The sequence below is a fragment of the Callithrix jacchus genome, chromosome 1 (genome assembly GCF_049354715.1).
Source record: "Callithrix jacchus isolate 240 chromosome 1, calJac240_pri, whole genome shotgun sequence".
Lineage (NCBI taxonomy): Eukaryota > Metazoa > Chordata > Mammalia > Primates > Cebidae > Callithrix > Callithrix jacchus.
The window spans coordinates 169,520,846-169,535,032 of NC_133502.1; the positions used below are offsets into that span (position 1 = coordinate 169,520,846).

The 14,187-nt window shown below is 37.0% G+C and overlaps 1 protein-coding gene and 1 pseudogene across 7 annotated transcripts in view; one reads left to right on the top strand and one right to left on the bottom strand.

Annotated features, from left to right (window-relative positions):
* Window positions 1-14,187, top strand: part of CNTRL (centriolin) — a 94,972-nt gene that overhangs the window by 36,244 nt on the left and 44,541 nt on the right. For 6 of the 7 annotated variants that reach the window (XR_013536267.1, XM_035256055.3, XM_035256069.3 and 3 more), the window contains 3 exons: window positions 2,013-2,207; window positions 7,300-7,453; window positions 8,790-9,010. Coding sequence is in view for 6 of the 7 variants with exons in the window: in XM_035256055.3 (XP_035111946.3) it covers window positions 2,013-2,207; window positions 7,300-7,453; window positions 8,790-9,010 (570 nt within the window). In the remaining variant the exon portion in view is untranslated. Of the gene's footprint in view, window positions 1-2,012; window positions 2,208-5,158; window positions 5,340-7,299; window positions 7,454-8,789; window positions 9,011-14,187 lie in introns of those variants that run through there. The other variant, XM_078375424.1, reaches the window with a different exon arrangement.
* LOC103794775 (melanoma inhibitory activity protein 2 pseudogene) lies at window positions 11,629-13,931 on the bottom strand (annotated as a pseudogene).

The following is a 14,187-nucleotide window of genomic DNA, read 5'->3' on the forward strand; positions in this document are numbered from 1 at the left end:
AATGAACAAAATAGACATATGTCCCTCTCATGGCCAGACTTGTCGGGGAAATAAGACGATAAATATACAAAAAGGAAAAAATAAAAGTTAAACAGCACCAGTGTTGTAAGAAAAAAAAATAGAAAATTAGGGGAGATGTTAAAAGAGATATACTTTAGATTGTGGGGATTCACGAAGGCCTCTCTTAAGAAGGTGACAGGCAAAGACACAGAGGATGAGAAGGAGCCAGTAAGGCAGAGCTGGTGGAAAGTATTTCACATAGAGGTGACAGTGTGTACAAAGGCCTTCATATTAGATATTTCTCTGCAGAATGAGGGAGAGTGTAGAGAAAGATGAAGTTAAAGAGTCATGAGGTTAAAGATCATGCCAGGCTTCATAGGCAATTTTTTTTTTTTTTTTTTTGAGACTGAGCCTTGACTTCCTGGGCTCAGGTAATTCTCCCACCTTTGCCACCAGAATAGCTGAGACTGCAGGTATGTGCCACCACTCTCAGCTAATTTTTCGTATTTTTTTGTAGAGATGGGGGTCTCACTATGTTGCCCAGGCTGGTCTTGAACTCCTAGGCTCAAGTGCTTTACCCTCCTTGGCCTCCCAAATTGTTCATAAGCCATTTTAAGGAATTTGAATTTTATTTTGCTTGCAATGGGAAACCTTTGATAGTTAAGTGGCTGATCCTATTTGTCACTTTGCCCTACTTCACAAAGGATGACATGGACTGAGTAAGATAGAAAGAATGGAGATGTGTGCATCTGTACCTGTCAGGAGGTTGTTCAGTACAGGCAAGAGATGATACTGGTACTAACCTGGAAGGTGCTGGTGGATGTGGAGAGAAAGCCAGCTGATTCCAGGAAACACTGGACAGTCAAACTGACAGGACTTAAAGATAGGTTGAAAATAAGAGGAGGGAGCTATCAAGGTGGTTTTAATAATTTAAAAAGAATGTTTTATAATAGCACTGGCCAAAGCTTTATATAGATAGGTAGATGTAAATAATGTACATAATTTTAAAAGAAATGTATACTTTCAAAATATGCTTGGAAAATCGAATTATTTAAATGAGTTAATATTAACAGTTAATAATCATTAATAGTTAATAATAAATAGTTAATAGCCTGAATTTTTATTTATACTATTCACTTACTTGACATGCTAACAAAGGTTAGCTTCAGCCGGGTTCTGATTCAGTTAAATAAAAATGTCAATTTAATGAGAGTTTGCTATATTTTGAAATTCTATAACATGAGATGATTTTCCAGTGAACATGGAATTCTAAAATTTTTTCCTCATCATAAAGGTATTGCAGTTATAGGGAATTACATAATAATTATCTTATTTCCTTTCAGTCTTTTATCTTCATCTTTTTTATATTTCTATACAGACTCTGGAGAAATTTTTATATTTGTTTAAATCTCTATGTTAAAAACTGTTAGAAATAAGAGAGTATTAAGTTATTGTTTCTATGTCAGTACTCAATGTATTGGTTGACTCTCTTTATTCTAAAGTTAATTAGTAAACTGAAGTGTAATGTCAGTGAAATTGTCTAGAGTCACACAAAGTCTTGCTTCCACAAACTTCTAGTATGACCTTGGGTAAGATATTCAAATTCTCCATGATTCAGTTTCCTTATCTATAAGATTGGATAATTATACTTTTTACTTTATATGTTTTGAGAATTAAATAAAAGGATATAGAGTTTAGATCAGTGCATGGTCCACAGTAAGTGCTATTATTAGTATTATGTTTATTAATAATTTACAAGTTCCTTATACTATTATAGAATGACAACTTGATTTGTGCCTATTAGTTTCATAAACTTTTATAAAGTAAGATTTTCTACATATAATCATAAAAGTGTAAAATATGCAATGGAGTGCTTAGAAAACTCCCATATTTTACTTTTATTTTTAAAAAACTGACAGGACATAGAATACTTTTTAAAATTATAGATGTTGTCTTAATAAAACAATGTTGTTCTTCTCTGTTAATTATATATTGGGGTTTGGGGAGATTAGATTTCAGAAGCAGGGAAAGACCTTCTTTACAAGCAGTTGAGTGGTAGACTACAACTTGTGAATCAATTACGCCACGAAGCTCTGGATCTAGAACTGCAGATGGAAAAACAAAAGGAGGAAATTTCTGAAAAGCAGGAGGAGATCAAGGACCTGCAAATAGCCATAGGTACACTGGATTCCAAAGACCCAAAACATGTGAGTAAATTAAGAAATTTTGACTTGTCTGTCTACATATTACATGTCTCATTATTGTTAGCATCAGAGTCCAGAGTCCTTTCTGAAAGTCTCTTTTAGTTTGATGAACAAATTTAAGTGATATATAAATATAGTCAGCCTTACATATCCATGGATTCTGCATCTGTGGGTTTAACCAACTGCAGATCACATACATTAGGGGAAAAAAGGATGGTTGCATCCATACTAAATATGTACAGATTTTTTCCCCTTGTTATTATTCCACTAAACAAGACAGTATAACAGCTATTCACATAGCATTTATACTGCAGTAGGTATTATAAGTAATCTAGAGATGATTTTAACATATAAGAGAATATGCATAGGTTAAATCAAATATTACACCATTTTATATAAGGGACTTGAGCATCAGTGAATCTTGGTGTCTGCAGGGAATCCTGGGACCAAACCCCCATGGATACCAAAGGAAAACTGTACATACATATGTGTGTATATATAATGTATGTATGTGTATATGTATGTATATTAAATATATATACACACATACATATATATGGAACGTACGTATATGTCTAAAACAAAACAACCTAGGGCTTGAAGAAGGTAGCTTTCAGTAAATGATGGCCTCACAGTATACTTATTTATTAATATCATTTTTTGAGACAGTCTCACTCTTATTGCCCCGGCTGGAGTGCAATGGTGCGATCTCGGCTTACCGCAACCTCCGCCTCCTGGGTTCAAGCGACAGGCGCTCACCACTATGCCTGGCTAATTTTTGTATTTTTAGTAGAGACAGGGTTTCTCCATGTTGATCAGGCTGGTCTCAAACGCCTGATCTCAGGTAATCTGCCCACCTCAGCCTCCCACAGTTCTGGGATTACACTCGTGAATCAGTGCGCCTGGCTGGTATACTTACTTTTTTTAAGTGGTTGAATTTCACTTTACTGCAGAGCAAGAGAGATCTGCTCCTTACCTTTCTCTCTCCTTGCCTTTTTTTCATCTTTCTTAAGAGCAGAAAGAGCTGAAGGGGGTTCAGAGTCCTTTCTCTACCTATTCTATTTAATCTTTTATACAAATATTCCCCTGAAGCTATGTATTTTTTGTGTGTTGTCTTGTTTTGTCCTTAAAAACGGAAACATTTCTCTGGAATGTTTCTCTGGAACCAAGCTAGATGTGGTCAGGTGGCTGGATATGGTCAGGCTCCTGTCTCTGTCTCTAAGAAGTTGTACTAATTGCTTATATTTTAGCTAATATTCCTAAAATACAAGGAAAAAATATTTCCTACACATTTTCCTGGCATACCTTGAATAATGTTTTTGGTTTTGTTTTTAAAAAAAGAACTTTAAGATCTCTGGATTAATGGAAATCATAACATTTAACATAACAAGAATATTGTGCTATAATTGCTTTATGTACTTGACAAGTTATTTAACTATTCCTTTAAACATTTAGTACAATATCATATATATTTTTTGTGGGCCAGCTAATTTCGATAAAGGATAACCTTATCATCACAGATATAAGGTCTTTTCTAACAAAAACCTAAAAATTGAAACCAAAGTACTAACATTGAAACCAAAAGTAGTCTTGATTATTTTAAATAATTTTGGGGAAAAGGGGGGTATTTTAAGTGATGTGTAATGTGGTCAACAATATCTTATCACATATATTTGTTCAATCTGCCACCCATGTAAGGCACCTGAGGACATGAACTGTATCCTACTGGTATCTTTATCCCCAGGGACCAGCCCTGTATTTATGAATGTTTGCATCATGGAAGGGAGGAAGGAAGCAGCTTATAGACCAGATCCTACCCAAAACTCCTTTGCTTCCCTTTCCAGTTCTGTGATCCATGAGTCTAATTAGTAGCTGGACTATGTGTTTACTTTCAATAAATGATTGTGATATTTCTGGCAGACAGAGTTTGTCACTGGATTTCTGTAGAGAATTATATATAGGAAGGAGGTAAATAAGACATGGGAATGGCATCCAAGTTTTGAAATCAACCTGTGCAGTGGGGTTGAAACATATAAACCAGATTTGAATTTCTTTTTTAATTTGATTAAAACTACTAATAGTTCTTAAGTTTGCAGCCTTAATCCCAGCATCAGAGGAGATCTCTTTTAAGTTCATCCAAAGGGAACATCTTCTGATTCACAAAGTTTCATATTGGCTAGTATTAGGTATCCCATTTTAGGCTACAAAATATGAGTCTTTAAGCAGAAGAGAAATTATAAAGAGTGAGATGCCTGCATATTTTTCTATAGATATAGGTAGACTTTTATTTAATTAATTTTAATGTAATCAGATGAAGTATCTTTCTGAATAGCCAATATAATTTAAAAGTAAAAACTTAACTTTGATGAGATACGATAGAAAACAAACATATTAAGTGTCCACGATATGTCATACATTGTGCCGGGCATTGTCCATGTTTTGGCAAGGAACTTTATTTTATCACATCCATCCATTTTTCTTTCAATTTGCAAAGGAAAATGTGATATAGAAAGATTAAGTGATTTGCCCCCAAATCCTCGCTTATGCTACTACAATGACCCTCTCCTCACAAAGGGATTAAAGGTCTAAAAAGATTATTTTAAAATTAGATCAGAACCAAACCTAGGCAAGTTTTCAGCGAATATAAGCATTTAGGTTTTAAAAGGAAAGGGTGCCATTTAAAAATCACAGACTAGTTATAAAATTACTCATAGAAGCACAGATTATCACAGGAGCAAACATAATAAAGATTTGTATTACTTTTCTCTATTGGGAAATGCCCTATTGGAAGCAAAAGGTAACTGTTCGCTAGAGGGAATGAGCTATTGTAGCGATCTGTTGCAAAGTTTGGGCGTGATTGGCCCCCGGGAGCTTCCTGTGTTATGATTTAACTCGCGGAGGGCCGGGCCTGCCCGCAGAGGCTGCTGGTGATTGGATGGGCGGGGCCGCCGCTCACTCTTGGTCAAGAATGTAGTTTGAGGCTCTGCGAAGTTAGAGGCTCTGAGGAGCTTGCAAAAATGTGGCTGTCAAGAGAGGGAAGTGCACATGAATTTGAAGACAGCATGAGAAAGCGTTCCGCCCACAATTTCTCTGTTATCAACGGCTCAGTTTTAACAGGATGAATTTTAAGTTAAGGTATGATCATTTTTTTCTCTGTCTGTACAAAGGACTTAAAAGAGGAGGAGTCAGAGATGGAAGTTCCTGTTTTTACAATAACTCTTTTGTGAGCTCCACGGTGGTGTAAATCGCAGAATCTACTTTTGTTTTCATGTGTTTAATATACACTATGAGCATATTGAACCAAATTTTTGTCCTGTGTATAAAGGTTTCAGTGGAATTTTTAATGGTGAATTTTAAAGATTTATTGATACAGATATGAGTGCGGTCTTTTAAGAAATTACTTCTTGAGCCATAACAATTCGAAATTTACTTAGAATGTAAGCTGTTACATATAACTTTTCAGAAAGATTTCAAATGGGTATTTTGGGAGTGTAGGGAAATTTTACCAGCAGTAAATTTAAAACCTTCCAATTAAGCTGCCACAGTCTTTTGTTCATCAAAAATGAAAAGACTTTTCTTTCTTGTATTTGGGGTAAGCAAATACATAAAATTGAGAAATGTTCTTTATAATCACCTGGGTCTTAGACTTGAAATCATTGGTGTTCATTTTTCTGACTGATACAGTTCCCTCTTTTGATAACTTTCTCTTCATTTATTGTTGTGTTCCTCTGATTCTGTGGGTGCAAACTTAACAGTCATGAAGGAGTGAGGGGGAGGGCAAAGGTTCTCTGGGGAATTATTTTGTCTCCATATGAACAATTGCCTCAGGAGATGGGAAAGTCATTTGATGGAAATGAAATTCAGTTTTCTCATATTTAAAAGGAAGGGTTAGACTAGATCGTTGCCTCTTGATTTGCTTTCCCTAGCATACCTGAGAAATGCAATCCACTCTTCAGTTAACAGTAGTTCCCTAATGCCATGACTTCAGGGTACCAGAGGGTGTGTGGGTGTGTGAAAGCTCTGTTTTCCAACATGGACAAGTGTAGTGGTAGAGAGGTATGCCTCCGTAGGGCCCTCCATTTTGAGATTCACTGGGCTAAGTGGTCTTTGAGGTCCCTCTCAGCTCTCAGTTTATTGAAAAGCAAAATGTTTGTTTAAAAGACTCAAAGTAAATTTGAATTTCAAGTATTTTATCTATTTCATGCCTCTATTTTCTTCTAAGAAACCTGTTTTTAAGTACATTTAATGTGTTTTTTAATTAAAAAGGCATTATCTACTATAAAAGTTTTTTTAAATATAAAAATACTCATTACAAAAGGAAAAGAATTCCCCGTGTAATCCTTCCACCCAGGTATAATGCTTGTTAACATTTTGGGATATAGCTTTTAAGTTTTTTTCTATAGACATATGCTATAACCAACTAACTTTGGAAACCTTTTTTAAAAGACACATTTAGGCCAGTATCCCTGTAATCCCAACACTTACTCATGCCTGTAATCCCAACACTTTGGGAGGCCAAGGCTGTCGGATCAACTGAGATCAGGAGTTCGAGACTAGCCTGGCCAACGTGGTGAAACCCCCATCTCTACTAAAAAAAAAGAAAAAAAAGAAACAAAAACCCAGGTGTGGAGGCGTGCACCTGTAGTACCAGCTACTTGGGAGACTGAGGCAGGAGAATCACTTGAACCTGAGAGATGGAGGTTGCAGTGAGTTCAGATCGTGCCACTGCACTCCAGCCTGGGTGATGGAGTGAGACTCCATTTCAAAAAAAAAAAAAAAGAAAGAAAAAGAGGCACAATCTCATGCAATGCAAATAACACTGAACCTGGCTACATTACCTACCTAGCTATGCCCTTGGAAAAATCACTTAACCTCTCTGATCGTAAGTTTTCTCACCTGTAAAGTGGAAATGATTTCTACATCAAGTTATCCTGAAGTTTAAATGAAAACTACCCATGTGAAAACAATATAGGGCCTGACATAAAATAGATGCAAATTATTATATTTTCTATTCTTTCTTTAAAAATGTTAAGGATTATTGTTTTTAAAGGAGTTTAAGGAATTTGGGGTTTTGTTAATTTTTTTTTAAATTCAGTCCCATATGAAGGCTCAAAAGAGGGGTAAAGAACAACAGCTTGACATTATGAACAAGCAGTACAAACAACTTGAAAGTCGTTTGGATGAGATACTTTCTAGAATTGCTAAAGAAACTGAAGAGATTAAGGACCTTGAAGAACAACTTACTGAAGGTGAGAATTTAAATGTGATTTAAGCTAAGTCAATTTTTTACTAATAAAAGAAAGATGATAAAGATAAGCATTAATCCAGATATTAGCTTAATACAGTTTACCTGTTAGTGCTAATGTTTGATAGGGAAATATTTACAGGATACTCAAAAGTATTTAATACACTTTTAAAGTTTTGTTTTTGTTTTGTTTTGTTGCATTGACGTCTAGTGAGTCAGGTCATTCCAGTCAGTAGGCCAGAAGTGAATACATGATCATGATAAGCTCTGGCATGTTATTGTCTATGGCATAAAATCCATTCAGGAGCAAAGCACCCATTGGCATCAGGGAATTCAGTGTCTGATTATATGAAGAAAGAGTTTTAGGATCTACTTTTGCAATGCAGATTTAAACTGTGACGTTTCCATAATAGTGGAAAAGGAAGACAATAGGCCATAGTGGTGAGAGCCTGGGCTCAGTGTAAAAAGGTCTCACTCCCTGTTTTACAACTGTCAGCTGTGTCACCTTGGACAAGTTGTTATTATCTCAATCATTAGTTGTTGGGAGAATTACATGAGATGTATTCATAGGCCAGGAGTGGTGGCTCACGCCCGTAATCCCAGCACTTTGGGAGGCTGAGGTAGGCATATTACTTGAGCCCAGGAGTTCGAGTCCAGTGTGGGCAACATGGCAAAACACTGTCTCTACAAAAAAATAAATAAATAAGCCAGCCCTGGTGGCACACATGCCTATGGTCCCAGCTGCTTGGGAGGCTGAGGTGGAAGGATCACCTGAGCTCAGGGAGGTTGAGGCTATAGTGAGCCATGATTGCACCATTGCATTCCAGCCTGGGTGACAGAGTGAAACCCTGTCTGAAAAAAAAAAAAAAAAAAAGATAGTGTTCATAAAGTTCCTGGCACATAGTGTGTATCCAGTACTGTATATGGGATATGTGTGTGTGTTTTAAGTCTTCAGGTTACAAGTTTATGTTGACAGTCTTGGATTCATCTTGTATACTGAGTGGTTTTGTTCTATGTATTTAGCAGCAAGAACTCGCAGTTTTGCTACGTATTTTTTTTTATTTTATTTGGAAATCAAACTCTTTACAACATGAATGAGGCATTTTACAAATATACTATTTTTATTTTATATACCACAAAATGTACTATTTTTATTTTATACCTGCTTAATACCTCTGTACTATCTATAATAGGAAGAAAATTTAACATTATGTTTGGAAAAAAAATGATAGGAAAGAATTGAAAGCTTAGAATTTCACTCCTGGGTAGTAACAAAGTGCTGAGGGGACAATGCAGTACTTTAAAAAGATATATTATTACCCTATTTGCATCTTGCTTAGGCCAGATAGCAGCAAATGAAGCCTTGAAGAAGGAGTTAGAAGGTGTCATTAGTGGCTTGCAAGAATACCTGAGGACCATTAAAGGCCAGGCAACTCAGGCCCAGAATGAATGCAGGAAGCTACGGGATGAGAAAGAGGCATTGTTGCAGAAATTGACAGACGTCAAGCAGGAGAGAGACCAACTGGAAATAGTTGCCATGGATGCAGAAAATATGAGGAAGGTATGATTTTTTTTTTTTCCCTTAGCTTCCGAAGTAGATAATGTCCAAATTAAGTTAGTTGGAAGAGTTAACAGTACAGGTTTTTTTTTTATTATTTGTTGGTTTGGTTTTTTTTTTTTTTGATACAGTCTCTCTCTTTCACCCAGGCTGGAGTGCAGTGGCTAAATCTCTGCTTACTGCAACCTCTGCCCCCTGGCTTCAAGCGATTCTCCTGCCTCAGACTCCTGAGTACTGGGATTACAGGCATGTGCCACCATGCCTGGCTATTTTTGTATTTTTAGTAGAGACAGGGTTTCACCATGTTGGTCAGGCTGGTCTCAAACTCCTGACCTCGTGATCTGCCGGCCTTGGCCTCCCAAAGTGCTGGCATTACAGGCGTGAGCCATCCTGCCTGGCCAACAGTACATTTTTAAGTGGGAAAAAGTGTTAGTGGCTATATGGTGATTTTTTTTTCTTTTAAAAGTTGGGGTTTTTTTTCCTTCTTTAGCTGTGATACATTTAGAATTATTATTTTTTCTTTGCTCAGTAAAGGAAGATTATTTAAGCTGTATTTCTATCCCTGAAAGGTATTATTGCTAAATAACTCTAAAGAATATGAAATTGTAGTTATTACAAATACTGTATTAAATGTTCATGTTTTATTTGTGCTGCAAAATTGAGCACAGAATGGTTTTTCTTATTCTTTTTGTTACTAGATAATTTTAACATTATGTTATAGCTAACAAGGCAGACATAATGTTTTAAATTATACCCTTATGAACCTGATTTGTCGCCCATTTATTTGAAGATTTCTCTTGCTCTATTTTAGTTGTTTGTAAAATGTTATCATACATGAGAACCACAGATTCCCAAACTCCTTGCTCAGTAGGGCTGGGTCCAGAAATTGAATTAATATATTTTAATATTACGAAATTTCTCAGGTATATAAAGAAATCACAAATATTTAACATCATGTGCTTACAACCCAGCTTAACAAATTAAACATTACAGATATATTTGAAATCCTCCGTCTACTCCCTTCCAGAAGTAACGAAGTTCTGAATATGGTTATTATTTCCCTGTACCTCTATTTTTGTATTATATGTGTAAACATCCATAAGCAATATGTAGTAGTTTCCATGATTTTAAGACTTAATACAAAATGTATCATAGTGTACATATTTGGCCACTTTCTTTCTTCCTTCATATTTATGTTTTTGAAAATTATGCACTCTGATAGATGTAGTTCTACTTTGTTCATTTTTACTGATAGATGTATCATCTTACTTTATGTACATGCCACAAATTTATTATTTATTTGTTCTCTTTTTGGGGGGCATTTAGGTGATTTCCAGGCTTATGCTATTACAAACAATGCTGAGTATAACATTCTTGTACACATCTTGAACACATGGGGACTATGCTTAGAAGCAGGACTGTGGGTCAGAAAGTATGTCCATCCTCAATTAAGTTCAGTAGATATTATCAAATTACTTTTCTTTCTTTCTTTTTTTTTTGAGACGGAGTTTCAATGGCTGGAGTGCAATGGCGCATTCTCGGCTCATCGCAACCTCTGCCTCCTGGGTTCAAACGATTCTCCTGTCTCAGCCTCCCAGGTAGCTGGGATTACAGGCATGTGCCACCATGCCCGGCTAATTTTTTTTGTATTTAGTAGAGACAGGGTTGCACCATGTTGGCCAGGATGGTCTCGATCTCTTGACCTCGTGATCCACCTGCCTTGGCCTCCCAAAGTGCTGGGATTACAGGTGTGAGCCACCGCGCCCGGCGTCAAATTACTTTTCATAGTGAGTTTTTCAGTTTCTACTCCCACCAGCAGTGTGGGAGCTACCATTCTGCCACATCTTTGCCAACCCTGTAATGTTGTTCAACTTTTTTTTTTGAGCTACAGTTTCACACTTGTTGCCCAGGCTGGAGTGCAGTGGTGCACTCTCAGCTCACCGCAACCTCTGCCTCCTGGGTTCAAGCAATTCTCCTGCCTCAGCCTCCTGAGTAGCTGGGATTACAGGTGTACACCACCACACCTGGCTAATATTTTTATATTTTTGGGGGAGAGATGGGGTTTCAGCATGTTGGTCAGGCTGGTCTTGAATTCCTGACCTCAGGTGATCCACCTGCCTTGGCCTCCCAAAGTGCTTGGGATTATAGGCATGAGCCACCGCACCCAGCCCCAACTTTTTTTAAATAGAAAAACTAGCTGATTTTATTATTATCAATGCCAAATAAGTCTTTAAATCTACTAAAATTTATTTAATTAAGCATAAAGTTACTTTCACATTTATCTATAACCACAGTAAATACAGTTCTTGGCATAAAGACACAGCTTTTAGAATTTAAAGCCTCCCTACCTGCAAGGTTACGTATATGAAACTCCCACTATTGTTTATGTAATAGTGGATTAATCAAACTAAAATAGTTACACTATCTAGAATAAAATAAAATGGAAATAATTTACTCATAAGATTCATATTTAAATCATCTTTGTTTACAAAATACTGTCCTGAGAATTAATTCCATTAAGCTTCAATTTGAGCAAAAATATAATCATTTATGTAACAGTGGTAGATACTTTAAACTGAAAATGAGATACTTCAAAATTACTTTTGAAGAGAGCAAAAATATCAGGTTTCTTGCTGTGGTTCTGGATATTCAGTAGCAGGCTCATTTGAAGGTGGAATCAACTCTGAAGGAAACTCACTTCTACCTTCAGAATGTGGGTGTGTGAGGAAAAAAATCCAGGTATTGAAGAAAGGTAAGGAGGAAAACCCCTCAGTCGATAGACATTTCTCGTTGGAAATGGAACATGTGGTGGACCTGGGAAATCCCTTGGTGGAAAATAATCTCAAGAAGCTCCAAACATGGTTCCTGGAGGAGGTTGGGGGAAAGGAGGCCCTCTTCTCATGAATGGGCCCCTTGTATACACTGGAAACAATGGATCTCTGATTAGAGCAAGAGGTGGAGGAACAAAGCCAGGACAAGTTGCTTCATTTGCATCAGGGAGAGATGAATCAGGCACATTTAAATTACCAAGATCGTCTTTGGTATCATTTCTACTGGATTGCATTTCTGAAGGCATTGACCCATCCATTTTATCCAAAGAAGGCATATTAAAACTTCTGAGTTCTGCTGGTCCAGATAGTCTACCAGAATTAGAATAAAATCTGTCTGTGGAGGAATTGTTGAATTAGGATGTGATTGTCCTGTTGGAGGAAACATCATCCTATGTTCCTGTTCCCACGGAGGTGACAGGGACCCACTGTCAGAAAGAGCCCTCTGAGGATCGGTTAACCTATCACAGCTTGATTCTCCTCTTTCATTGGTAATCTGATGGTCCAGAGGGCCCCTGGGCCTCTTGAGCCTCTTCCTCCTCCCACTGGAAGCAAAGGTAAGATAAGAGTCTGAGTGAACCCTCCAACAAAGTTGGAGAAGAGAGAAAAGCTCTCGTTTCAGATGAAGGCCGACCCAATGGTGAGGGACTGTATGGAGAATGCTGTCTGCCAAATGCTGTATTTGGAACATCAAGTGCATAAGGATCTTTTTCTAAAAGTTCAAATTTAAACTTGTTTTAATTGTTGTCTATTGTGAGCATTTTCTTTTTTAAAATCATTGAGGTTTCTTTCAGCAGTCTAAGCTACCAACCAATTATCATGTGCTTTTTTTCTCATGGGAAATAATCTTCCCTTGATAAAAATGAATAGTTTTCTCCAATTCTTCAAGATCTTTGGCTAACTTTGTATAGGTCTGCAGCTCTTCAGTGGGATGGTTGATCTTTTGTCTGCTTTAGAAAGTCTCTCTTCTTTCTCTAACCAGTAATTTTTCTCTACTGTTAATTTCCTGTAGAGTTTAATTTCATTTTCTTAATATAATTCAGTCATCACTTTAAGTTTCTGTTGAAGCTTCTGATTCTCACTTTCAAAACGTGTTTTCTGACTGCAAAGATGCTTGTTCAGTCTGAAGATTTTTTAATATCCTCTCTAAGCTCTTCCTTTGTTTTATCAACTTCAGATAACTGAATATAAATTTGGTTTCTTTCTCCTTCTAAGGTTTTTAAAGAAGCATTTAAATTAGCAGCATGATTCAGTTTCTTCAAAGCTCCTTTTGGAGGATTATCTAAGCACCATTTTCTGATTCACTGTTCATTTCTAATTCCAAGTTACCATCATCCATTGTCTTCTCTAAGCATAGCAGCCCAATCTTTCATCTTCAGCAAGTGTTCAGTCAGTCTTGATGTTATTTTCTTTATTATTTAGAACTTGTTCTGCATGTACTTTGGAGTCTTCAAATGTTATTTTCTGTTTATTAAGTTCACTCATTTGTTCTTTCCATACTTTAGCTTCTTGCAAAAGCTGTTTCTGGCTTTCCTGAAGTTGAGAATTTTTTCAAAGCATCTTTTATTGCTGTCTTTAGTCGTTCTTCATTCGTTTGAAATAACTTGAAGGTCATTTTGTCTTCACCTACTTGTGATTTGAGGAATTTTGACTCATCTTCTAGAGACTGTATCCTTTTTGAAATATCCGCCATCAATTCATCTTGTTCAGAATGTTTAGATTTCTCTTTTTTTAAAACTCTTTTTCTAGACAGAATATTTTGTCTCAAATTCAGAATTGGACCTGTTCAGCTTTTTACAGGTTGCCTCCAAACTTTGTGCTTCTGTTGCTTCCTTCTCAAAGCTGTCATCCTTTAAAAATGACTCTACTTCATAGCCTTCATACTCTTTTTGAACAAGGCTAAAATTTTCAAGTAGTTACATTTTTTTTCAATTAGTCCAGAAACGGTTACAGCAAGCTTTTTCTCTCTTCCCACATAAAGCCAACTCCTAACCAATCTAAAACTTCTTCCCACACACAAAAAAAGAGAACAGCAAATCCAGCAACAGCTGCACCAATTCCCGGGGAAAACCGTAAGGGTTAGAATCTGGTCTCATACTTTCAGGCAGTACTGCCACAACCCTGCATAGCTCCTCCAGGACCAGCCCCAAGTACTGCCGAGGAGTAGCCGCAGGCTCCTACAGAGCACCAGGACTACCTGCCACAGTAACCCCAGCCTGTTGGGGCCACAGTAAGTGGCAGAGAACGGGCAGCCTTGGGCTGGGAACCCAAATCTGCACCCAGCAACCGGAGCGGACCACTGTGGAGCCCACGCTGCCCACACTGTCAGTCCCCTTGTTACACTTTACATCA